This window comes from Lepus europaeus, chromosome 6, assembly GCF_033115175.1.
Source record: "Lepus europaeus isolate LE1 chromosome 6, mLepTim1.pri, whole genome shotgun sequence".
In the NCBI taxonomy this organism is placed as follows: Eukaryota; Metazoa; Chordata; class Mammalia; order Lagomorpha; family Leporidae; genus Lepus; species Lepus europaeus.
The window spans coordinates 55433771-55455495 of NC_084832.1; the positions used below are offsets into that span (position 1 = coordinate 55433771).

General features: G+C 38.2%; 1 protein-coding gene across 1 annotated transcript in view; it reads right to left on the reverse strand.

Moving 5' to 3' along the window:
- The window catches only part of VWA8 (von Willebrand factor A domain containing 8), a 403863-nt gene that overhangs the window by 323097 nt on the left and 59041 nt on the right, over nt 1–21725 (reverse strand). Inside the window, exons 3-4 of the mRNA XM_062194118.1 lie at nt 12868–12998; nt 8444–8554 (exon numbers count right to left, since the gene is read on the reverse strand). Of these exons, the coding sequence (XP_062050102.1) occupies nt 8444–8554; nt 12868–12998 (242 nt within the window). The remainder of the gene's footprint in view (nt 1–8443; nt 8555–12867; nt 12999–21725) is intronic.

Genomic DNA, 21725 nt, shown 5'->3' on the forward strand with positions numbered 1-21725 from the left:
TTGCAAACAGTCTGGAGCAAGTATCAGAATTTAGCCATTCTTCATAACCTTGTATAGGAGATGCTTTCCAATTTCCAAATACTTAATTTACGAATGAGCTTCTGAAATACAACTCTGTTATTCCAAAGCTGGTTACTTGTGGAAAGTGTCTTTAACATCCACAAGTGAGGTAGAATTTACAAGTAAGTGTTCTCCCGGCCGGCGCCGTGGCTTACAAGGCTAATCCTCGCCTGCGGCGCTGGTACTCTGGGTTCTAGTCCCAGTTGGGGTGTCGCTTCTGTCCCGGTTGCTCCTCTTCCAGGCCAGCTCTCTGCTGTGGCCTGGGAAGGCAGTGGAGGATGGCGCAAGCGCTTGGGCCCTGCACCCACATGGGAGACCAGGAGGAAGCACCTGGCCTCAGATAGGCACAGCACGCTGGCCATAGTGGCCATTTGGAGGATGAACCAATGGAAGGAAGACCTTTGTCTCTGTCTCTCTCTCTCTCACTGTCTAACTCTGCCTGTAAAAAAAAACAAACAAACAAACAAAAAAAAAAACAACAAGTAGATGTTCTACCTTATTTGCTAAAGTAAGTAAAGGGCATTTAGACAAGATAAAAATCTTATTTTCTAATATTTAGCACTTTGTTATTCAACCTGAGTAGCTTCTGATGATCTGTAACCTTCAAGCAATTTGTTTTTTTTTTAAAGTTAAGTTTTTTCCCTGTTAATAATGAGGAAGACTCAAGCATGATCCAAAACAGTGGAGAATACATTAAAATATTATGTAATTGCTTAACGCATATTTTTATACTTTATATTGAATGTTAATTATACACACTGTAGAACTTCACAGTACAATGTCAGACAAATTGACAAGATTCAAATGTGAAAAGAATTCTTGGCTTAGAAAAGGTTAAGGAAAATCTTCTAACTTCTCCATCCTTGCTTTGCACTCCCCAAATTACCTTGTGGATGAAGAGTTTCTGCTCTCAGACAGAACATCTAAATGTAATTTATTTGTAGTTTAGTTCATTTGTATTGGCTTACACTTGAGTAATGCAGGCAATTGTATATTGACGTAATAGTCTTTTCCCCCAGCTCTTTAGAGACACGCAACAATAAACAGAATTAACAATGAAAATCTCAACAGGTTCAGAAAAAAAAAAAATAAGGGCAGTAATATATCGTTAAAAGGTTACACTATCAAGACTTTTGGCTTTTTTCAGGTCACTTTATCTTCTAAGACAAATGAAAGTTAATGTGGTAGCAAAGTATCTTGTTAGTCTTATTTCTCCATAGGTATCACAATAATATATAAATTTTCATATTTCAGCTCTTTAACAGTTCTTTTTTTTTTTTTTAAGATTTTTTGTATTTATTTGAAAGGCAGAGTTACAGACAGAAGGAAGAAAGAGAGATTCTACCCACTGGTTCATTCCCCAAATGGCTGCAACAGCCAGGGCTGAGCCAGGCGGAAGCTAGGAGCTTCATCCAAGTCTCCTACGTGGGTGCAGGGGCCTAAACACTTAGGCCATCCTCCACTGCTTTCCCAGCAGCAGTAAGAGAGAGATGGATTTGAAAGTGGAGCAGCCATGACTCAAATGGGCACTCATGTTGTATGCAAGCTTTGCAAGTGGCTGCTTAACCCACTGCACCACAAGTTCTTCTTCTTCTTCTTCTTCTTTTTTTAAATTTGAAAGTCAGAGTTACACAGAGAGAGGAGAGGCAGAGAAAGAGAGAGAGGTCTTTCATCTGTTGATTCACTCCCCAATTGGCTGCAACAGCTGGACTTCACCTATCTGAAGCCAGGACCCAGGAGCCTCCTCCAGGTCTTCCAAGTGGGTGCAGGGGCCCAAGGAGTTGGCCATCCTCTACTGCTTTCCTAGGCCATAGCAGACAGCTGGATTAAAGTGGAGCAGCCGGGACTTGAACCGGTGCCCATATGGGATGCCAGCACTGCAGGTGGCAGCTTTACCTGTTTTGCCACAGCGCCAGCCCCACAAGTTCTTTTTAAAAAACTTAATTTATAAACTGCCTAGAAAATCAATTCCATAAAAAATAATAAAGTGGGGACTGGTGTCATGGCATATAAGCCAGTTTGAGATCCAGATGCTCCACATCCGATCTAGCTCCCTGTTAATGTGCCCGGGAAAGCAGTAAGGACAGCCCAAGTGTTTGAGCTCCTGCACCCACATGGGAGACATGGAAGAAATTCCAGACCTCTGGCTTCAGGCTGGCCCAGCTCCGGCCATTGTGGCCATTTGGGTAAGATGGAAGATATCTCTTTCTCTCTCTGTCTCTCTCTGTAATTCTGCCTTTCTATTAATTAAATAAATAAATCTTTTTTTAAAAAAAAAAAAAAAGCTCAAAAATGCAAAATCCTAAATAATGATGGGTTAAAGGATTTATAGATGTGTGGTGTCATTATAGGCAAGTGATTATCTCCTAAAAACAATAATAAAAGTATCTTCTTAATAGTAAGTAAATTATAGCAAATATTTACATGGACAAGAATGGTGTCAATTGCAACATTTTCTTTACAGGCTGTAACTTATTTGTTGCTTCCATACCTTTCTGCTTTTCCACATCACTCAATTTATTGATATCTTGCAGAAGCAATAGCCAATAAACAAACAAACAAACACAGCCTGCCTAATAATTATCAATGCAAATTAAAGTCTACCAGTCTGACAAAGCATATACATAGAAATATTCAATGCTGGTAAGAGTCCATGAGATAATTATCAATACTGCACTAACTAGACTGTGAGTCAGTACATCCTTTCTAGAAAGCAATTTGGCAATATATACATCAAGACTCAGGAAAATGTCCAGATTGCTTGACAGGCAATAATAATTCTAGGATTCAAATCTTCAAAAAATTAGCAATGATAAGAAGATACAAATACAATGATACTCACTGATCTGTTATGTATAACAGTGAAAGCTTAAGAGGAACCTAAATGACCAACAACATGGGAAGGTGGACAAAATGGCACTGTTAAATAAACAATGGTTCTGAGAGGAAGGAAAGAGAGTAGATAGATAATAGGTAACAAAATACAATTAGGTAGAAGGAATAAGTTCCACTGTTCTATAGCACAACAAGGTGACTATGTAACAATAATTTACTGTATATATCAAAATAGCTAGAAGAGAGTTTGAATATAGCCAACATAAAGAATGATAAATGCTTGAGGTGCTAGAAATAATAATTATCCTGTTTTGATCATTAGACACTATAAACATGTATCAAAACATCACAATGTACTCCATAAATATGTACAATTATATTTCAATTAAAAATATAATGGCATACCTATTTGATGAAATATTGTACAGATACTAAAAATCATATTTATCTAATGTCACAGAGACATGTTTCCTACAAAAATGCCAGGTTTTAAAAAACATACAGTATAAACTTCATATATATGAATACCATTTTAGTAAAAATTATTCATTATTTATGATAAATATATTTGCAATAGACAGAAATACAAGAAATATTCAGGAAACTTACATGGTTGTCTTCTAGTGTGAGCAAAGAAACAGTAACTTTAATTCATGGTAAGTGCTGTGAAGATGACATTTGTAACATGACAGCACAGGGCTGCATAGTACATGTGGAAAGGGAGTGGGCACTGACCAGAGGATACTTTTGCTAAAATATTGAGGGAATTTATTACCTGGATTTTGAGGAGATAGGAATTTAAAGTAATGGAAGAAGATGATACCAAGCAGAAGAAATACAAGTATAAAGGAAACATCACTGGAGCTGCAACCTCAAAGGCAACATACAGGGTGAAACAAAATGAAGCAGGCAAGGATTAGATCCTATGGGATGTTGTAGGCTGTATTATAGGGTCTGGATTTTATTCTGGGTGTAACAGGAAGTTATTGCATGCCTTTAAGCAAGAAATTGATAGTATCTGATTATGAACAGCACACTTAGGAAATATTAACTGCCAGACAATAAAGTGGAAGAAAAAATATGAAAATCAGATAAGAACTTCCAAACAATGACTTGGAACAAGCCAGAAAAAAAGGACCAACATTTCTATACTTCAATCACAAGCTCTGAAGGTATCAGTGTATTATTATAGCACAGTAAATTAACCAAAGTTCATCACAATGAGTTGGATTCAAGAAGAAAACATAACACTATAAAATACTACCATATGTTTACATGATACTTTAAATATTTTATAAACTATAATATATATATATATATATAATCTGAAAATACACTTTTTAAAATGGCAAGGGAAGTGTATCATTTCAAAAGGTTTTATCTAAATAATTTTCTTTTCTGTTCCAAGAAATCTTTACCGTATCAATAAATTTAGTTGCCTAAACAACTCAGTTTTGAAAAGCTAGTTTAAAACAATGAACACCTAGAAATCTACTTTCTCTCCCACACTACTTGCATTGCAACAGTCAAATCAGCTATGAAACTGATTTTAAAAACTCTACCAAAGTAAGCAAGTTATTTTACTGTCATTTAAGTATAGTCACATCTCTACCTCTCTCCTCAGGCAACTTCTAATTCCCATGCTCATCTCTTCACCATCCCAACTCTTATTCTTAGCCAGTTTGGGACAGAATAAAATGTAGGAAAATTTCTTTAAAAGCTTGTCAGTTGGAGGTAGTGTGAGGTATATGCAGCCCCCGTGTGTATCTAAATATCATGGGAAAGAAACACATGGAACCAAAGGCTGTGTGTGTTTAACAAAAAAAAATCTAGAACCTAAAATTTTAATATTTGTTTTAACTACAATATTCCAGATTTTCTATTAGCTTAAAATTTTCAAGTGTATTTAAAATGTATGGATTGGGGCCAACACTGTGGCATAGAAGGTCAAGTCTCTGCCTGTAGTGCCGGCATCCCTTATGGGCACCAGTTCAAGTCCTAGGTGCTCCACTTCTGATCCAGCTCCCTACTAATACACCTGGGAAAGCAGTGGAAGATGGCCCAAGTACTTGGGCCCCTGCACCCATGTGGGAAAACCAGAAGAAGCTCCTGGCTCCTGGATTTGGTCTGGCCTAGCCCTGGCCATTGCAACCATTTGGAGAATGAACCAGCAGATGTAAGCTCTTTCTCTCTCTCTCCTTCTCTCTCTATATCTCTGCCTTTCAAATAAATAAATAAATCTTTAAAAAAAAAAAAAAGTATGGGCTTTCAGTTCATATATTTTATAAAAATAAACCAATAGGAAATTTAGTATACTAAACATGCTTAATCAAGTAACTCTATCAATTACTCCGAACAGTTTACTAAGAAGTTCAGTAGAAATGATCCTGCGGTTTAATATCTACCTTTGGCAGAGATAACAAACTGGAAAAAGAAATCAGGACTAACCTCCACCTTTCTTACCAAGTGAAATGCACATGGTGTTGATTCTAAAAATAAATACAAGCTTTTGAATATAAATATATTTTATCATGTGCTTATTATGTGGATCACTAGGTTTAGAATACACACTACTAGATTGAAAGTCAAAGTCAACAGAGCAGAAACAGAAATCCAAGTTCATATTTCAAAAGGCATTTATTTGCAAAAAAAAACACAGCAGGGGTTTTAAAAGTGTTTAAAGTGATGAGCACAAGAATCTCTTGGTCATAAGAAAGAATTTTCCAAGATAGGACTGGAAAGGCACATAGAAAATCAGTGCAGGTGTTTTGCATACCAGTTAAGCACCGGAAAAAGACAACTACATCCCATATTAGCATGCCTGGGTTTGAGTCCTGTCTCTGCTCCTGATTCCAGCTTCCTGTTAATGCAGACCGAGGGAGGTAGTGGTGATAATGCAACAAAAATGGCTGTCTACACTACAGTCCAATAAAGAAACTAAATGATCTTCTCTCTCCAACCTTTTAATGTGAAACAGTCCTTTCTGTTTTGGTTTTCATGACAATGAATTTTTTGAACAGTCCAAGCTGTGGTCTTACAGAATATCACTCATTCTAGATTGGTCTGCTTGTTGATGTTAACATCAACATTTTAGGCTACAACTACTAGGTTGTAGCCCTGTCTGTCCACCTCTTACTGAATAACAGCAGGGTTCTAAGTGAGCTCGTGTAACAGTGACAGTCAGATGAGTTAGTTAACTAAGAAAAATAATGTCACATCTGTCCATTATAAATGTGTATTTTTATCCCATTTGTAATCAGAAATAATCTATGAAATGAACTGCTGACAGCATATGAATAAAATGTATTCTTTTGAAATATATTTGTATACTTCATCTACATAGGATTACTTATAAAAAATTATTTATTTGAAAATAAGAGAACAGAGAGAGAGGAAAAGACAGAGAGAGAAATCTTCCATCCACAGGTTCACTCCCCAAATGGCTACAATGGCCAGGGCTGGGCCAGGCTAAAACCAGGAGCCAGGAGCTTTCTCCAGGACTCCCATGTGGGTGACAGGGACCCAAACACTTGGACCATCATCGGCTGCTTTTCCCAGGCCAGGGAGCTGGATCAGAAGTGGAGCATCAGGGACACAAACCAGTACCCCTGTGGGATGCTGGCCTTGTAGGTAGTGGCTCAACCAGCAATACCACAATGCTAGCCCCAGGATTACTTTTTTTTTTTTTTTTGACAGGCAGAGTGGACAGTGAGAGAGAGAGAGACAGAGAGAAAGGTCTTCCTTTGCCGTTGGTTCACCCTCCAATGGCCGCTGCGGCCGGCGCACCACTCTGATCCGAAGGCAGGAGCCAGGTATTTCTCCTGGTCTCCCATGGGGTGCAGGGCCCAAGCATTTGGGCCATCCTCCACTGCACTCCCGGGCCACAGCAGAGAGCTGGCCTGGAAGAGGGGCAACCGGGACAGAATCCGGCGCCCCGACTGGGACTAGAACCCAGTGTGCCAGTGCTGCTAGGCGGAGGATTAGCCTGTTGAGCCACGGCGCCAACCCCCCAGGATTACTTTTAATTGCAGAAAATCTGAACTTAGAAATTCCCACTTGGATGATGCTAGGTTACACCACCATCATATTAATGACAACTACCAAATCTCTCCATTTTTAGTACCTTTTTTTTGTTTGCAATTAGTAAATAATCTTTGAAACCAGGTGAATATCTTGTTGCCCCAAAAATGTGCCACTCAGTGGTTTCTTATAGTTATACTCTTAATTATAAAGTAAGGGTGTGCCTGCAATAAAGTTTCAAATTCAAAGAACTATGAAGGGCCCTTCCTTCCAGTCCTCCAGCCACACTTCTGGAACACATTTGATGTCCTGTTAAATGCTTCATGTGCATCCCTTTGGAAGCTTTCATTGTATTCACAAAGGCAAATGCATTTCTTTTATTTTTTTAATCACAGATGGGAACATATTACAGGTACTATCTTGCAACTTCATTTTTTTTTTTCCCACATAGGTTCTGGACTTCTTTCTTATCAGTGCATACAGATTAGTTAACCTCATTCTATTCTTCTTACCAGTACTTAGATTATTAGTTTCTTAAATGTACATTATTACTGTTTCCAGTTATCACTTTATGATTTCAAACAATGCTACAATAAACATCTTTGGTTTTGTGTCCTTTTTGTGAATATACTTGGAAGAAAAATTACTAGAAACCTAACTTCTAGGACCAAATGTACCTGTCATTCCTTTTCTTTTGATAGATGTTGCCAAATTTTCTCTTAAAATTGCATTACTTTCTGCTGCCCTCAAAAACAATGCCTTTCCTCATGCCTCCCTCCCCATCAACACTGAACATTAGCAAATTCTTCAATCTTTACCAATCAGACAAGTAAAAGAAAAACAGCAGCTCACTAATGTTTTAATTGTCACTTTTCTAAACAAGGAGGTCAAGTACCTTTTCATGAATTGATTGGGTATTTGAAATATTTTCTCTTTGAATTGCTTATTTAGTTTCCATCCTATTTTCTATGAGGTATTCTGCATGGACAACAAATACAACTTCTTTCAAGCAATGTACTAGAAAAATATACATAACAAACCTCATTATAATAGTCCTACTACTTCAGTTGGTAATCTATACCTAGGACTCCTTCTTACAAAACCTGTGGTTCCTATAGTATATATTTAAGTTCACTACCTTTAGTACGTTTTTACCCAATTGACCTTTAGATTGAGAATACTTTAATAAATGTGTAGCGAAATTTCCATATCAAAATCTTATTTTTTAAGAAAATTCAAATTTCTATAGGCAAGTAGTAGGAAGCAGCTGAAAATGAAGAAATCAGTATATTGATCTTGAGCTGATACTTTAGAGCCATTAATTTCATCTAGGGTTTCTCATTTGGTACTAAATCAAGAAGACATTTCCAAGAAAAGTGAAACCAAAAAACTAAATCAAATCTGTCTAGAGAGAGCACAATACATCTACCTTTCACCATTACAAGAGCTACTTTCATTCTACTTAAAAAATCAATTTTGTGTATCCCTGGAGTACGCAGGCCCGGGCTGGAGTGTGAGAAGAACTTGCCTGATCAATGTAGAAAGCCGTGCCTGCGCGGATCTCTCGCCGCTGTTTGAGATCCGTTTCCGTCGTGTCCCTTGACAACGCAATGTATTCAACCTCTCGCTTGGTCAGCTCCTGGAGAACAAGAGTGAAATTATTCCAAAACTCAGATCAGACTCCCAGCATACGATTTGGTGCAAGTTATCTGGCAATGTCCCTGCCCTACAGAAAAGCATTTTAAACATAATTGTGGGACTAGTGCTGTGGTGCAGCGAATTAAACCGCAGCCTGCAGTCATAGGGACCGGTTTGCATCCCAGCTGCTCCACTGGCTGCTCCACTTCCGAGAACACCATATGGGTCCTGGTTCTAGTCCCAGGGAAAGCAGCAGAGGGTGATCCAAGTACTTCAGTCCCTGCACCATGTAGAAGACCCTGATGATGCTCCTGGCTCCTGGTTTTGGGGTGAACCTGCAGATAGAAGCTCTGTCTCCCTCTAACTCTGCCTTTCAAATAAGTAAATAAATCTTCACAAATAAATAAATAAATATAACTGTGGATGAAAAAATCATTTATGTTTCAACTTTGAGAAAAATGTAATAAATTGAACATTAACCAATATATGTAAATAACTCCTCAGAGCTCTACTTCTATACTCAATCCTACTATAAGCAATAATGAAAATTAGATATTAAAACCTTAATTTCCCCTATAGAATGCTTTTCAAATATTCTGAGTAACAATCTGAAAGTACTACTTGGTTTTCCCATAAACTACTATAGTTGTTTCTGTAAGGAATGTTTATCTTTTAAAAAAAAGTGATTAAAATCAATTTACTTCATTGACCAATATTTACCAAGTGTATACACAATGTTAGGTGCTTTACCAAGTGTGAAAATAAGGTCAAGCCCAACAGTGAGATCAACAGGCACACACAGCTGAAGAGCGAAACAGAACAGGAGAGAGAGGGGGAGAAGGAAAAAGAGAAGATGAAAGAGGAGAACAAGAAAGAGGGGAGGAGGGAAAAACTTGTTTCTTCAAAAGGCAATACGTTTTAAAGGGAAACCATCCAGAATTAATTTCTTTCATAACGGTTTATCCTCCTTCAATTCATTTTGTCCTACATGTAACAACTATGTAAAAGAAAAGTCTTTAAAATTATTTTTATTATATTCTTTTTCACAATGTTGAATTAAGAACAATGACACCCTCCATCAAGGGATGCAATAAGTTTTTACTGAACAGGGCAAACCAATTACTTTACTGGAATATAAGGGAAAAAGTTGAATGGGTATGCTATTAACAGTGAGAGGTAATATCTCTACACAAGGAATATTTTTTTCTCTACTTTATCTCAATTTGGTTTGATAAAAATAAATTATTATCATTTAATTTTTAATGTGCTAGGTGCTAACTTAAAATATGAGAGTACTTAAAAAAGATTATGGAAAACAAAATTAAATGACAGGTTCATTTTGGTACAAAAATATTTTGAGTGTGCAGCAGCAACAGTGGTATCCCATATTGAAGCACTGGTTTAAGTCCCAGCTACTTCACTTCCAATGCAGCACCCTGCTAATGTGCCTGGGAAAGCAACAGGAGATAGTCCAATTACATGGGTCCCTGCCACCCATGTGAAAACCAGGATGGAATTCTGGGCTCCTGATTTTGGCCTGGCCCAGCCCTAACTATTGCAGTCATTTGAATATTGAACCAGAGGATGGAAGATATCAACCTGTGTGTCACTCTGCCTTTCAAATAAATAAAATGAAACAAAAAAATCTTTTTAAATCATACATAATTTTTTCAGAATACTTATTTTTCCTGAACTTTTTAAGGATCCCTTATATTCATGAAATTTAAAAATATTTTGCACCAAAATAAACTTAGCTTTTAATTCCTTTTTTCATGAACTTTTTGAAGTATCCTCATATGTGTGGAAAGGATGAAAAATTTTAAATATAGAAAACACAGAGCACAGTAGTGAAGATGTGATAGCAAGCAATGTCTCCCTAAATACAATGAACTGTCTGTGAGAACGCAAATTTGGAGTATGGTAGCAGTTTCTCCTTTGAATAGATGCCTCTGCTTTTACTTCTGGAATGCATCACCAGTATCTTCATGTCTTCTTCACTGGTTAGTTAATGCGATCACCCTTACTGAAAAACTGGCATTCACAACAGGCATCCATTACTTGAAAAGCTACGTATGCCTCTTAGTATGAAACTGTACCATATTACACCCTGAACTGCCACACTGAGGAAAGTGAGAACATTACATCATACTCAGCACTGATGGCTTCCTTGGGCTCTTCTTCTACCATGACAAGCACCAAAGTCTTCTTTTTCTTTAATTTTAATTTTTAATTAGTTTTTTTTAACAGATTCAATGTGACTTGCGGATACAATTCTAAGAACATGGTACTCCCTTCCTCCCTACTTTCTTCCTTCTCTCTTCCTCTCATTCTCCTTCCTTTTCTCTTTCTCTCCTTTAGTTTTTCAGGTAACAAACTTTAAATTTACAATACAGTAAAAAGGCTTAATAGTCACCAAATCAGAAGCTTAACAAGTAAAAGCAAAAATAACCTAGTTTAGTGGGAATACAGACAACGGCTTCGCACCAAAGTCTTCCAAGTGCTGTCTAACAAAAGAGGTATGTATGAACAAGCTCACCAACAGTGGCAGGAGGAGGTGGTGGTAGTGGTGCACTGAGGTTTCTTGTTTGTTTGTTTGTTTTTTAATATTTATTTATTTATTTGAACGTCAGAGTTTCAGAGAGAGAGAGGAAAAGACAGAGAAAGGGAGAGTTCTTCCATCTGCTGGTTCACTCCTCAGATGACCACAACAGCCAAGACTGGGCTAGGTCCAAGCCAGGAGCCAGGAACTTCATCTGGGTCTTCCATATGGGTTAGCGGAGGACCAAGCACTTGGGCTATCTTCTGTTACTTTTCCCAGGCCATTTGCAGGGACTGGCTCAGAAGCTGGTTTGTGGTTTTTTTTGAAGGATCGCAAAAATCACAAAACTCCTCTTATATGAGTTCAATATTAAATGAAGAAAATTATCATTTCTCACTCATTCATTTCTCACTGGTTCAGCAGGCTTGTCCCCAAATTTCTCCCTTACCTCATCTACTCCTTGGTTGTAGCAGCACTCACTGCAGAGGCTAGTACTGAGTGTTAGCCTCAGCGTTACTTCACAACTAAAATTTGTGTAAGTATACCAGCTTCACACAGATTTATGTTGCACTTTGAACCACCAAGCCTCCTAAAATCATCCAACCATTCTCCTCTCACAGTTTCAAAGAGCTTCAGAGCTTGCCAATGACAAAAGCTACATCATATAGTGTAGCCTCTTAAAAGAGCAAGGTAGGGAGTACACATCTGAAATCCAAATCCCTGTAGTTGGCCCGGCATTCTCAGATGAGATACTTGTGCCTTACGTATTAATGACCTCATAATAATACTGCAATGGCATGTTACATCTCAGAAACTGGTTCTAAGGATAAATAAAAAAGTATGAAAGGAATGAGCTGGTGGGAGGTACGTTCTGATTTACCTGCTGCATTTTTATCGTTGCTGCCTCACGTTATTTTTGCAGTGTCAAAGTCAAGTTGCCACCAGAAGAGAGTATACAAAGGAGATCTCGGTAGCATAAAAATCAATCTTTTAAACAACAGAAGGAAGCTGTAAATAAAGATTTTTCTCTTCATCTTAAAAATAAAAAATCTTCAGAACACAGCACCTTCATGGGATGGTGCACTCCCTCATATCATTAGAATAATAACTATTAATGCTGATAAAACAGTAGGAAGGTCTTATAAATGTTTTTGATTTGGTTGAGATTTGAACATTTCAACTCAACAGCTCTGCAAGCATGTAAGAGGATAACATGCAGAAAGGGGAAACAACATGGAATGTGCAGTCTACCATTCATTAGCTAGATAAAACAACTCATTTAAACTATGTGAACTATGGAGGATTTCAGGGCAGGCTGGAGAACATGGAACATACAAGATATGCTCTACAAATTTTAGGTTCCCTTTAAAGACCACATACTTCAAAATGTCCAGGCTTGTTTGGATTTTTAAAATGTGAGTCAGGGGTAAGGGGATGTTCATGGAGTACCACAAAAATAAGTTTTGTTGTAGAGTTTCAGAGTTGTTGATTCTATCTATAAAGCTACTCATTTTCAGAATTTATATTTCCTTTCTATGAAAATGGAGATTTCATAGTTAAGTTCAAAAAAATTAAAGCAATGAATGGCAAATGTATGTCTGCTTTTCAAACAAGTTTTGCCAAACCCTTCATAAGTAAATCATCCTCTGATGGGAGCATCTGTCTAAAGTCAGGACTAATTCTGGCACTGTTTGTAGAATTCTAATTCAATGTAACTAATAACATAGCTGATCACTGTTTAGATCCTTAGGAACTGACAATAATTGATTGCTTACCAAGTACTGCATAGCAATAGAGCGGCGAAGAGGTCCAGGAGGTCCTATTAGAAAGACATCTTGCCCCAAAAGATCCTTCTGCATTATCCATCTTAGATGGTGAACTACAGATTGAGCCAGAGAGTCTGAAACTTTCGGGAGAAAAAAAAAAAAGAAAGTGAAATTCAAATTGAACTACTACTTATAACACTAATCTGCAAGCAATACAGACATTATAGTTTAAAATATATATCTATATGTACACAGAGAGAAGCATAAAGACACTCGGTGAATTTTCACACTGATATGTGATAAAACCATTATTACCAGAGCTAAAATGGGACAAAGTTTACGATATTAGAGTCACTTATGTTATACTTGACCGTATATAAGAACATTTGAAAAATCACCTACAAGTACCCCTAAAGGAATTAAAGTGCCTTTCAAAAATGATTTGAGGAACTGGTATCATTACTTTGTCATAATTTTTTTTTTTTTTTTGACAGGCAGAGTTAGACAGTGAGAGAGACAGAGACAGAGAGAAAGGTCTTCCTTCCGTTAGTTCACCCCCAAAATGGCTGCTACGGCTGGCATGCTGCGCCTATCCAAAGCCAGAAGCCAGGCGCTTCCTCTGGGACTCCCATGCGGGTGGCAGGGCCCAAGCACTTGGGCCATCTTCCACTGCCTTCCCAGGCCACAGCAGAGAGCTGGACTGGAAGAGGGGCAACCGGGATAGAACTGGCAGCCCAACCGGGACTAGAACCCGGAGTGCCGATGCCGCAGGCAGAGGATTAGCCTAGTGAGCCGCGGCACCGGCCAACAATCCTGAACAAATCTTTCCAGGTGATTAATTATCATAGTCTTGAAAATTTTGGGAAAATTCTACCATTTATAAAGTGGCAATAGGTATAAGATCTCTTGGCTGGCACCGAGAGTTCGGGTGTGGGTCACAAAGGTTCATTTTTCTGCATTTTACATACACATACAGGCACATACAAGCATACATACATTTATCTGCATACAGGTATATAAAATATTTTTGTACTTTTGAATGCTCCATACTTTTCAAATTTTGTTTAACCATCCATCCCAGGGGGTTGGGGTAAACTAATTGGGGAGAAAAATCTCAGTAGGACAACAATGAAAACTAGATTAAAATATGCTAAGATATACCCTTTCGAGAAATCATCATTTTATGATGCTCAGCTGCAATTCACCTGAGCCCAGAGTTCACCTCACTTACAGCTCTCAAATATCGTTTCTTTCCTACTTCAAGTTTAGATCTATCTTTGTGATATTTGAAGGTACTTCAAAAAGTTCATGGAAATTAAATTAAAAGATAACACACATTTTCCAAGAATTTTTGAAGCCACCCTCATACAGTATAGTCTTTTTTATTTCAAGGTGTCAGTCACCTTGCTGTAAGATGCCATAACTTCTTCCTCAGTAAATTATACGGTATCGCCTGTGCTGCAGATCTTCTACCACTTTGTACTCTGATATAAAATATGCCATTACAGACTCAAAACACTTTGGGGTTTTATTTTTCTTTATGTTTTTGAATTTCAGCTTCATTTGGCCACAGGATTTCCCAACATTACTCTCACAGTTTTGTATCACTCTTTGTATTCAACATTGGCAATGTGCCTGACCTTCCATTACCTGCACTTGACTATTTAAAATTTGCAAAGTTCTAAAAGGGAAAGCCAAGGTGGTCTCTTTGATTTCCTCCCACCTTTTATTATTTATTACTATTGGTAAATATTCACAATTACAGAGTCTCAATTTAGTTCTGTATAGTTCCAGTACATTTTATATGTCTTAACATTGAAATATATTCATTTTCAAGAATCTAAGGTGGCAGTTTCTAATCAAATGTGGTCTCTCTTCCACTAGTTGTCAGATTAATAAAGTGCAGAAGTTTAGGAGTAATTTGGCTCCTTTTATTTTAACTAGCAAACTAGAGTAGAATCAGATTTATATATCTGTATACTAATGAACTTTCTTAAGCAGTAAATAAAGGCAAGGAGCTATTTAAAGCTACATATCTGAGAACTGTATACATTCCTGTGCATGCTCATGGGAATGTTTCCATTTCAGTGGGATGCTCATATGTGGCTTAAGGCACATCTGGAAATTCCATTCTCAACTAGGGGCAATACTGCCACCAGCCTTTGCCTACTATGCATTTGGAAATATCTGGGGGGTATTTTATTTGTTGCAGAATTTTGAGGAATGATTTTGATACTTAATGATGCTAAATACAACCTCTAACATAGTCAATTCCTACCCTGTATGTCGGTGGCACCCTACTTGAGAAAGACTATGGTGTTTTTCTCAAGCCCCCTGTTGCTTGTACATTATTAGTGAGTTATTTCCAATTAGTCACAATTAATCCCAAAGAGAGTTCCTCCCCAACTCTCCCACCTTTTGAAAGATGAAACTGTTAAGAAGGTAAATCAGTACAGAATAAGTCTTACCTCTAGATTGAGCCTCTAGGAGATATGAGGATACCCAAGGTTCTCATAAGCACATTACAATTTTTCAATTCTATGTAAGTTTCTTAATATGTGTAAGCAGCTGGGGCTGGCATTGTTATGCAGCAAATTAAACCATCTCTTGCAATGCTGCATCCCATATCTGAGTGCCAGTTTGAGTCCTGGCTGCTCCACTTTTGATGCAGCTGCCTGCCAATGTATCTGTGAAGCTAGTGGAAAATGGTCCAAATATTTGGGCCCCTGCTGCCCATGTGGGAAAACTGGATGGACTTCCTGCCTCCTGACTTCAGCCTGGTCTAGCCGTTCCTATTGCAGGCATTTGGGAAGTGAACAAATAGATCTCTCTCTCTCTCTCCAACCCCCTCCTTCCCACTCTTTGTTTCTCTTCCCTGCTCTGTTACTCTACCTTTCAAGTAAACAAATCAATATTTTTAAATTAACATATTTAAGCAATTTCTGAATCCGGTGGCTGGCCCTCAAGTACATGGTATATGTTTAAAAGGACCATTTATTTTCCCTGCCTTTATCTTCCTCCTTCCCTGCCTTTATCTTCCTCCAAAAACAGCTCTAAAGCCATAATTTATTATGTTCCTATCATGTGCCAGGTAAAAATGCAATGACTTTTCATGTTACAGGTCATCTAGATCTCATAACAAGCCTTTACAGACTGTAGTATGTAAAGCAACAGACTTCAGCCAACTTATGCTGGGTAAAAATGCCAACACTGCTATTTCCCTGCTACATAACCTTCATCAAGTTATTTAATCTCTAAGGCTCAATTTCCTCACCTGTGTAACGAATACAATAATTCTACTTACTTACAGAATTATTGTGATGAGTAAATTAAGCACCTGGAACAGTACAGTAACAACACGCGCTGTGTGTTTGTTATACAGTCATTACCTTGATTTTGTTTTGGTTTTTGGTTTTTGTTTTTGTTTTTGAAATTTATTTGACAGGTAGAATTAGACAGTGAGAGAGAGACAGAGAGAAAGGTCTTCTTTCCATTGGTTCACTACCCAAATGATCACCACAGCCAGCGCTGCGCCAATCCAAAGCCAGGAGCCAGGTGCTTCCTCCTGGTCTCCCTTGTGGGTGCAGGGGCCCAAGCACTTGGGTCATTCTTCACTGCCCTCCCAGGCCACAGCAGAGAGCTGGACTGGAAGAGGAGCAACTGGGACTAGAACCCGGCGCCCATGTGGGATGCCGGAGCCACAGGTGCATGATTAAACAAGTGAGCCACAGCGCCGGCCCCTATCTCAATTTTACAACAAGGAAATCACAGTTGGAAAGGTAGTTTGGATACTGTCTGAGTGTGTCCTCTCAAGGGTTCATGTGCTGTAATCCATGTGGCAGTGTTGCAAAAGGGTGGTACCTTCAAGAGGCAGGGCCTGGCAAGAGGTCCCAGGATTGGCCCTGCCCTTCACTCAAGCTTCCTGTGGCACCACCTGACCTGTCCATCTTGCATGCACTCCTTCTACTGTGGTGTCATGCATTGTGACACACGGTGTGGACTTTCCGCCTCCAAAACTGTGAGCTAAATAAACTCTTTTCTTTTTGAGTACCCAGCCACAGGCGATTCTTCATAGTAATGAAAAACAGACTACTACAGTTACTGTCATTTGTCCATAGCTGATAAGGCTATAAACCAAGATTTAGATCTAAGTAGTCTGAGTCAAAAAGCTTTTCTATAGGCGTCTGTTTACCTTCAGGTCCAAGAATCTTCTCTAAGTATGGATCCCACAGGGCTACATCAAATTTAGTAGATTTGCTTTTCTGGCCATCAGTTTTCTCTCTCGTTTTCGGTGATATGAATGGTATTGTTTACTCCTTTTATTAAAATTTCAAATTCATTTCATTATATCTATTATTATCAGAGGACCTACTTCTCCACAAAATTTGTACTATCACTTGTTCATGTTTCATTTTAGTGTATTTTGTCAAAGAAAAGCACCTCCGTATTTAATTTGCCAGGAAATTGCATTAATCTACTGAAAGAAAGCATTATGTAGTGCTGTGTGATGTCTGCAGTATATTTTACATTAATGCTTGAAACTAGCTGTATTTTTAGGATAGCCTCAAGAAAACATGAGTCATACTTAAAAGCAGGCCAGAAATAGAAACAAGATTTAAGACTGTACATTATGAACATCTGCAAAACAAACTGCCAAACTGCCATGCATAACCTAATATAAACACAGCCCAGTGCATGAGAAATCCCCAACTTCAGTGTTTTCAGGCACAAGACACTATCTTCCAGGAGTCCACATAATAATAAACTGATGTCAAAATAATGCCAAAGAGCTTGATCATATAGCCTATGATTTCCTTTTCTAGGTAAAAATAAGACATCTGGTTCATGATGAACTAAATTCCTGACTTAATTCCTACTCAGTATTTTTAAATGCTTATTTATTTTCATTTATTTGAAAAGCAGAAAGAGAGAGGGAGGGAGAGGGAGAGAAAGAGAGAGAGAGGGAGGCAGGAAGGGAGAGAGAGAGATGGAAAGAGAGAGGGAGGGAGAGAGAAATTTTCTGTTGCTGGTTCACTCCCCCAAAGCCTGCAACATCCAGGGCTGGACCAAGCTGAAGCTGGGAGCCAGGAACACTATCCCAGTCTCTCATATGGGTGGCAGGGACCCATCATATGGGTGGCAGGGACCCATCATATGGGTAGCAGGGACCCATCATTTGCTGCTTCCCAGGATGCATTATCAGGAAATTGGATCAGAGGTGGAGTAGTGGGGACTCACTTTCAGGCACTCTGATATGGAATGCAAATGTCCCCAGCTTACCCCATTGTGCCATGGTGCCTTCCCCCTAGCCAATATCTACTTCCAAAAAATACTATTTCTTTCCAAGTCATATTTAAAGACTTTAAGATAATTTTATTAAAACAATCTAAATAATAATTTTCTCCCCTTATAGACTTAAATGTGTCACATATATAAAGATTAAAATTTCAGAAAACTAAGCATAGTTCAAATTCTATCATAATAAATCAAAACTAGTGATATTTTCTTAGCATCCCAGGTGCAACATAATATAAGTGAAACAAAGCCTCTGAGGCCAAACAGAACTAATAGCCATTTTTCATCCTGCATCCATCAGTGCCCTTGAAAAAGCATTTTGACTCTTTCAGGCTAGAGTTTCATTATTTTCAAAAGAGAGGTAATAATACTTATCACATATGGCTACTATGAGGATTACAGGAAAAGCACCTTTTTCACTTCCTCAGCCAGTGAGAACCAGGAATGGAAGGGTCTTGAAGTGCCAACGTCTCTTGCAAAGTCCTCTGCACATTATACATTCTGGACAGCAGGCTGCAGAGTGTGGACTCAGTGGAGAAGAACAGGCTCCTGGATTTACACTCCAATTACTCGCAGAGTCAAGAGTCTATCATGGGGGCCGACATTGTGGCATAGAGGATAATGGGCACCAGTCTGAGTCCCAGTTGCTCCACTTCTGATCCAGCTCCCTGCTAATCTTCCTGGGAAAGTCCTTTGGCCTCTTCATCCATGTGGGAGACCAGAGAAGTTCCTGGCTCCCAGCTTTGGCCTGATCCATCCCTGACCATTTGGGGAGTGAATCAGCAGATGGAAGTCTCTCTCTCTCTCTCTCTCTCTCTCTCTCTCATGCTGCCTTTCAGATAAATAAATCTTTAAAAAAAAAAAAAAAAGAGCCTATCATGAAGAAATAAGAGAAAGGAACCTAGCACTCACTGTACCCTAAGTTGGTAGAGCCTAAGTTAGGTACTTTCCCGTGCCATTTCAGTTTATTACCACAATCACCCCACAAAATCACTCAGACAGAATCTGAACTCAGGTCTGCCAGAAAATCCCCTAAAGTCAATCTTTCTACCACATAACAATGTGAGACTTCAAAAGGATTCCTACATGCTCATCTGTTGTCACCTATATATCATGTATCATTCTGTAGTTGCCTGTAGTAGACATCAAGGGGGAGCCAGGGCAGAGGACACAATACACGTGTTTAGAACCAAAGTCCTTATTATATACAACATGAGCTAACTGAACAAAGAGATTAAATCACTCATGCAGCTACTATTTATTGAACATGTACAATGTGCTTAGCACCAAGAACACAAAGAAGAATAAAAGAAGATACTTACCAAATGTCAACTGAAAATAAGTTATATAAAACCTCAGTTTAATTTAAAAAAAAAAACAACTCAGCTTTACAGTGGGCTGATGTAACAACACAACTATGAAATCAAAACTAAATGAGAACTACAACATTAACAACCACAATGAAGGCACTGAGTCTCTTAATACTGGGGGTGAAAAACCATCACTATACGTTAACTATAGCATGTCCATGTAAAATGTTTCAGTGTCACTCAGCACACTTTTTGTAAGGTTTGAAAATATGAGTATGCATGCATGTTTGCCTATGTTTGCATGAAGAAATACAGGACAGAATCTCCTGACACTAATAAAGTGGAAAATAATATGAATGGTAACAGGGAGAAAAGAATGATGCTTCAATATATGTATTTTTATGTTTTCTGAACCACATTAAATATGTAAATTCTACATGAAAAAGTAAATTTAATTAAACATTTAGATAATATTTGATAAAACAAAATTTCTACAATATATTTCTTTGTAGGAATGTTCACAAAATAGTACATATAGAATATTTTCTGTTTTTTATGATTTATTTATATATCTGAAGCCAGAGTTACAGAGACAGAGGGAGAGACAGATAAAGACAAAATCTTCCACACTCTGATTCACTCCCCAAATGGCTGCATAGGCTGGGACTGGACCAGGCTGAAGCCAGGAGCCAAGAGCTTCATCTGAGTTGCCCACAAGGGTACAGGGGCCCAAAGACTTGAGCCAAGCTGCACTGCTTTCACAGGTGCATTAGCAGGGAGCTAGGAAGTGGAGCAGCCAAGACTTGAACCAGAGTCCACAAGGGATGTCAGCACTGCAGGCAACAGCTAAACCTGCTAAACCACAACACAGGCCCACTAGAATATTTTTTTTCTTTTTTTTTTTTTTTTAATTTATTTGACAGGAAGAGTTACAGACAGTGAGAGAGAGAGAGAGAGAGAGAGAAAGAGAGAGAGAGAGAGAGAAAGGTCTTCCTTCTGCTGGTTCATTCCGCAAATGGCCATGCGGTACAGGGGCCCAAGAACTTGGGCCATCCTCCACTGCCTTCTTGGGCCACAGCAGAGAGCTGGACTGGAAGAGGAGCAACTGGGGCTAGAACCAGCGCCCAACCGGGACTAGAAACTGGGGTGCCAGTGCCGCAGGCAAAGGATTAGTCAAGTGAGCCGTGGCGCTAGCCCAGTTATTACTCTTATCAAATCAATTGGCAATCTACAAAAAGAGTTAAAGATTTTAAAAGCTATTATTAAAATTGCTATATTGGTCTATTATGCTATGTTATATGTGTGTGCATATTGTATGTCCACATGGGAAAATTTTATTAAGAGTTTTATTTTAATTGGCTTATAGATAAGATTGTCCATAAATTTAAGCTGCTAAATGTAATCAAAGATACATTTTAATTCGTGTGACCTGAATCTCTGCATCATATGTTTTATACTTGTTGGTAGAAAGAAATAAAAGCATTTTATATGGCTGTGCTTAAGTTTACTGGTTAAACAAACTACACCATGTTAGATATTTAAGAGGTGTTTTCAAATACATGATTCTTAAAATTAAAAAAAAAAAAAAAGCTTCCAACTTTCCCCCATTTAATATGATGCTGGCTGTGAGTTTGTCATATATTGCCTTGATCTTGTTGAGGAATTTTACTTATATAACCAATTTTTGCTTAAGATTTTCATCATGAAAGGATGTTGTATTTTGTCAGATGCTTTCTCTGCATCTATTGAGATAATCACATGGTTCTTATTCTTCAGTTTGTTAATATCATGTATCATATTTATCAATCTGCAAATGTTGAACCATTCCTGTATGCCAAAGATAAATTCACTCTGTCCAGGTGAATGATCTTCCTGATGTGTGGTTGGATTCAATTAGCTAGTATTTTGTTGAGGATTTTTGCATCTATGTTCATCAGGTATATTGGTCTGTAGTTCTCTTTCTCTTTTGTATCTTCTTCTGGTTTAGGAAGTAAGGTGATGCAGTCTTCATAGAAAGAGTTTGGGAGGATTCCCTCCCTTTAAATTGTTTTGAATAGCCTGAGAATAATTAGAATTAGTTCTTTAAAAGTCTAGTAGAATTCAGCAATGAAGCAGTCTGATCATGGGTTTTTCTTTGTTGGGAGTGTCTTGTTACTGATTCAATCTCTGTCTTAGTTATTGATCTGTTTAGGTCTTCTATGTCTTCATGACTCAATTTTGGTAGAATGTATGTGTCCAGGAATATATACATTTCTTTTAGAT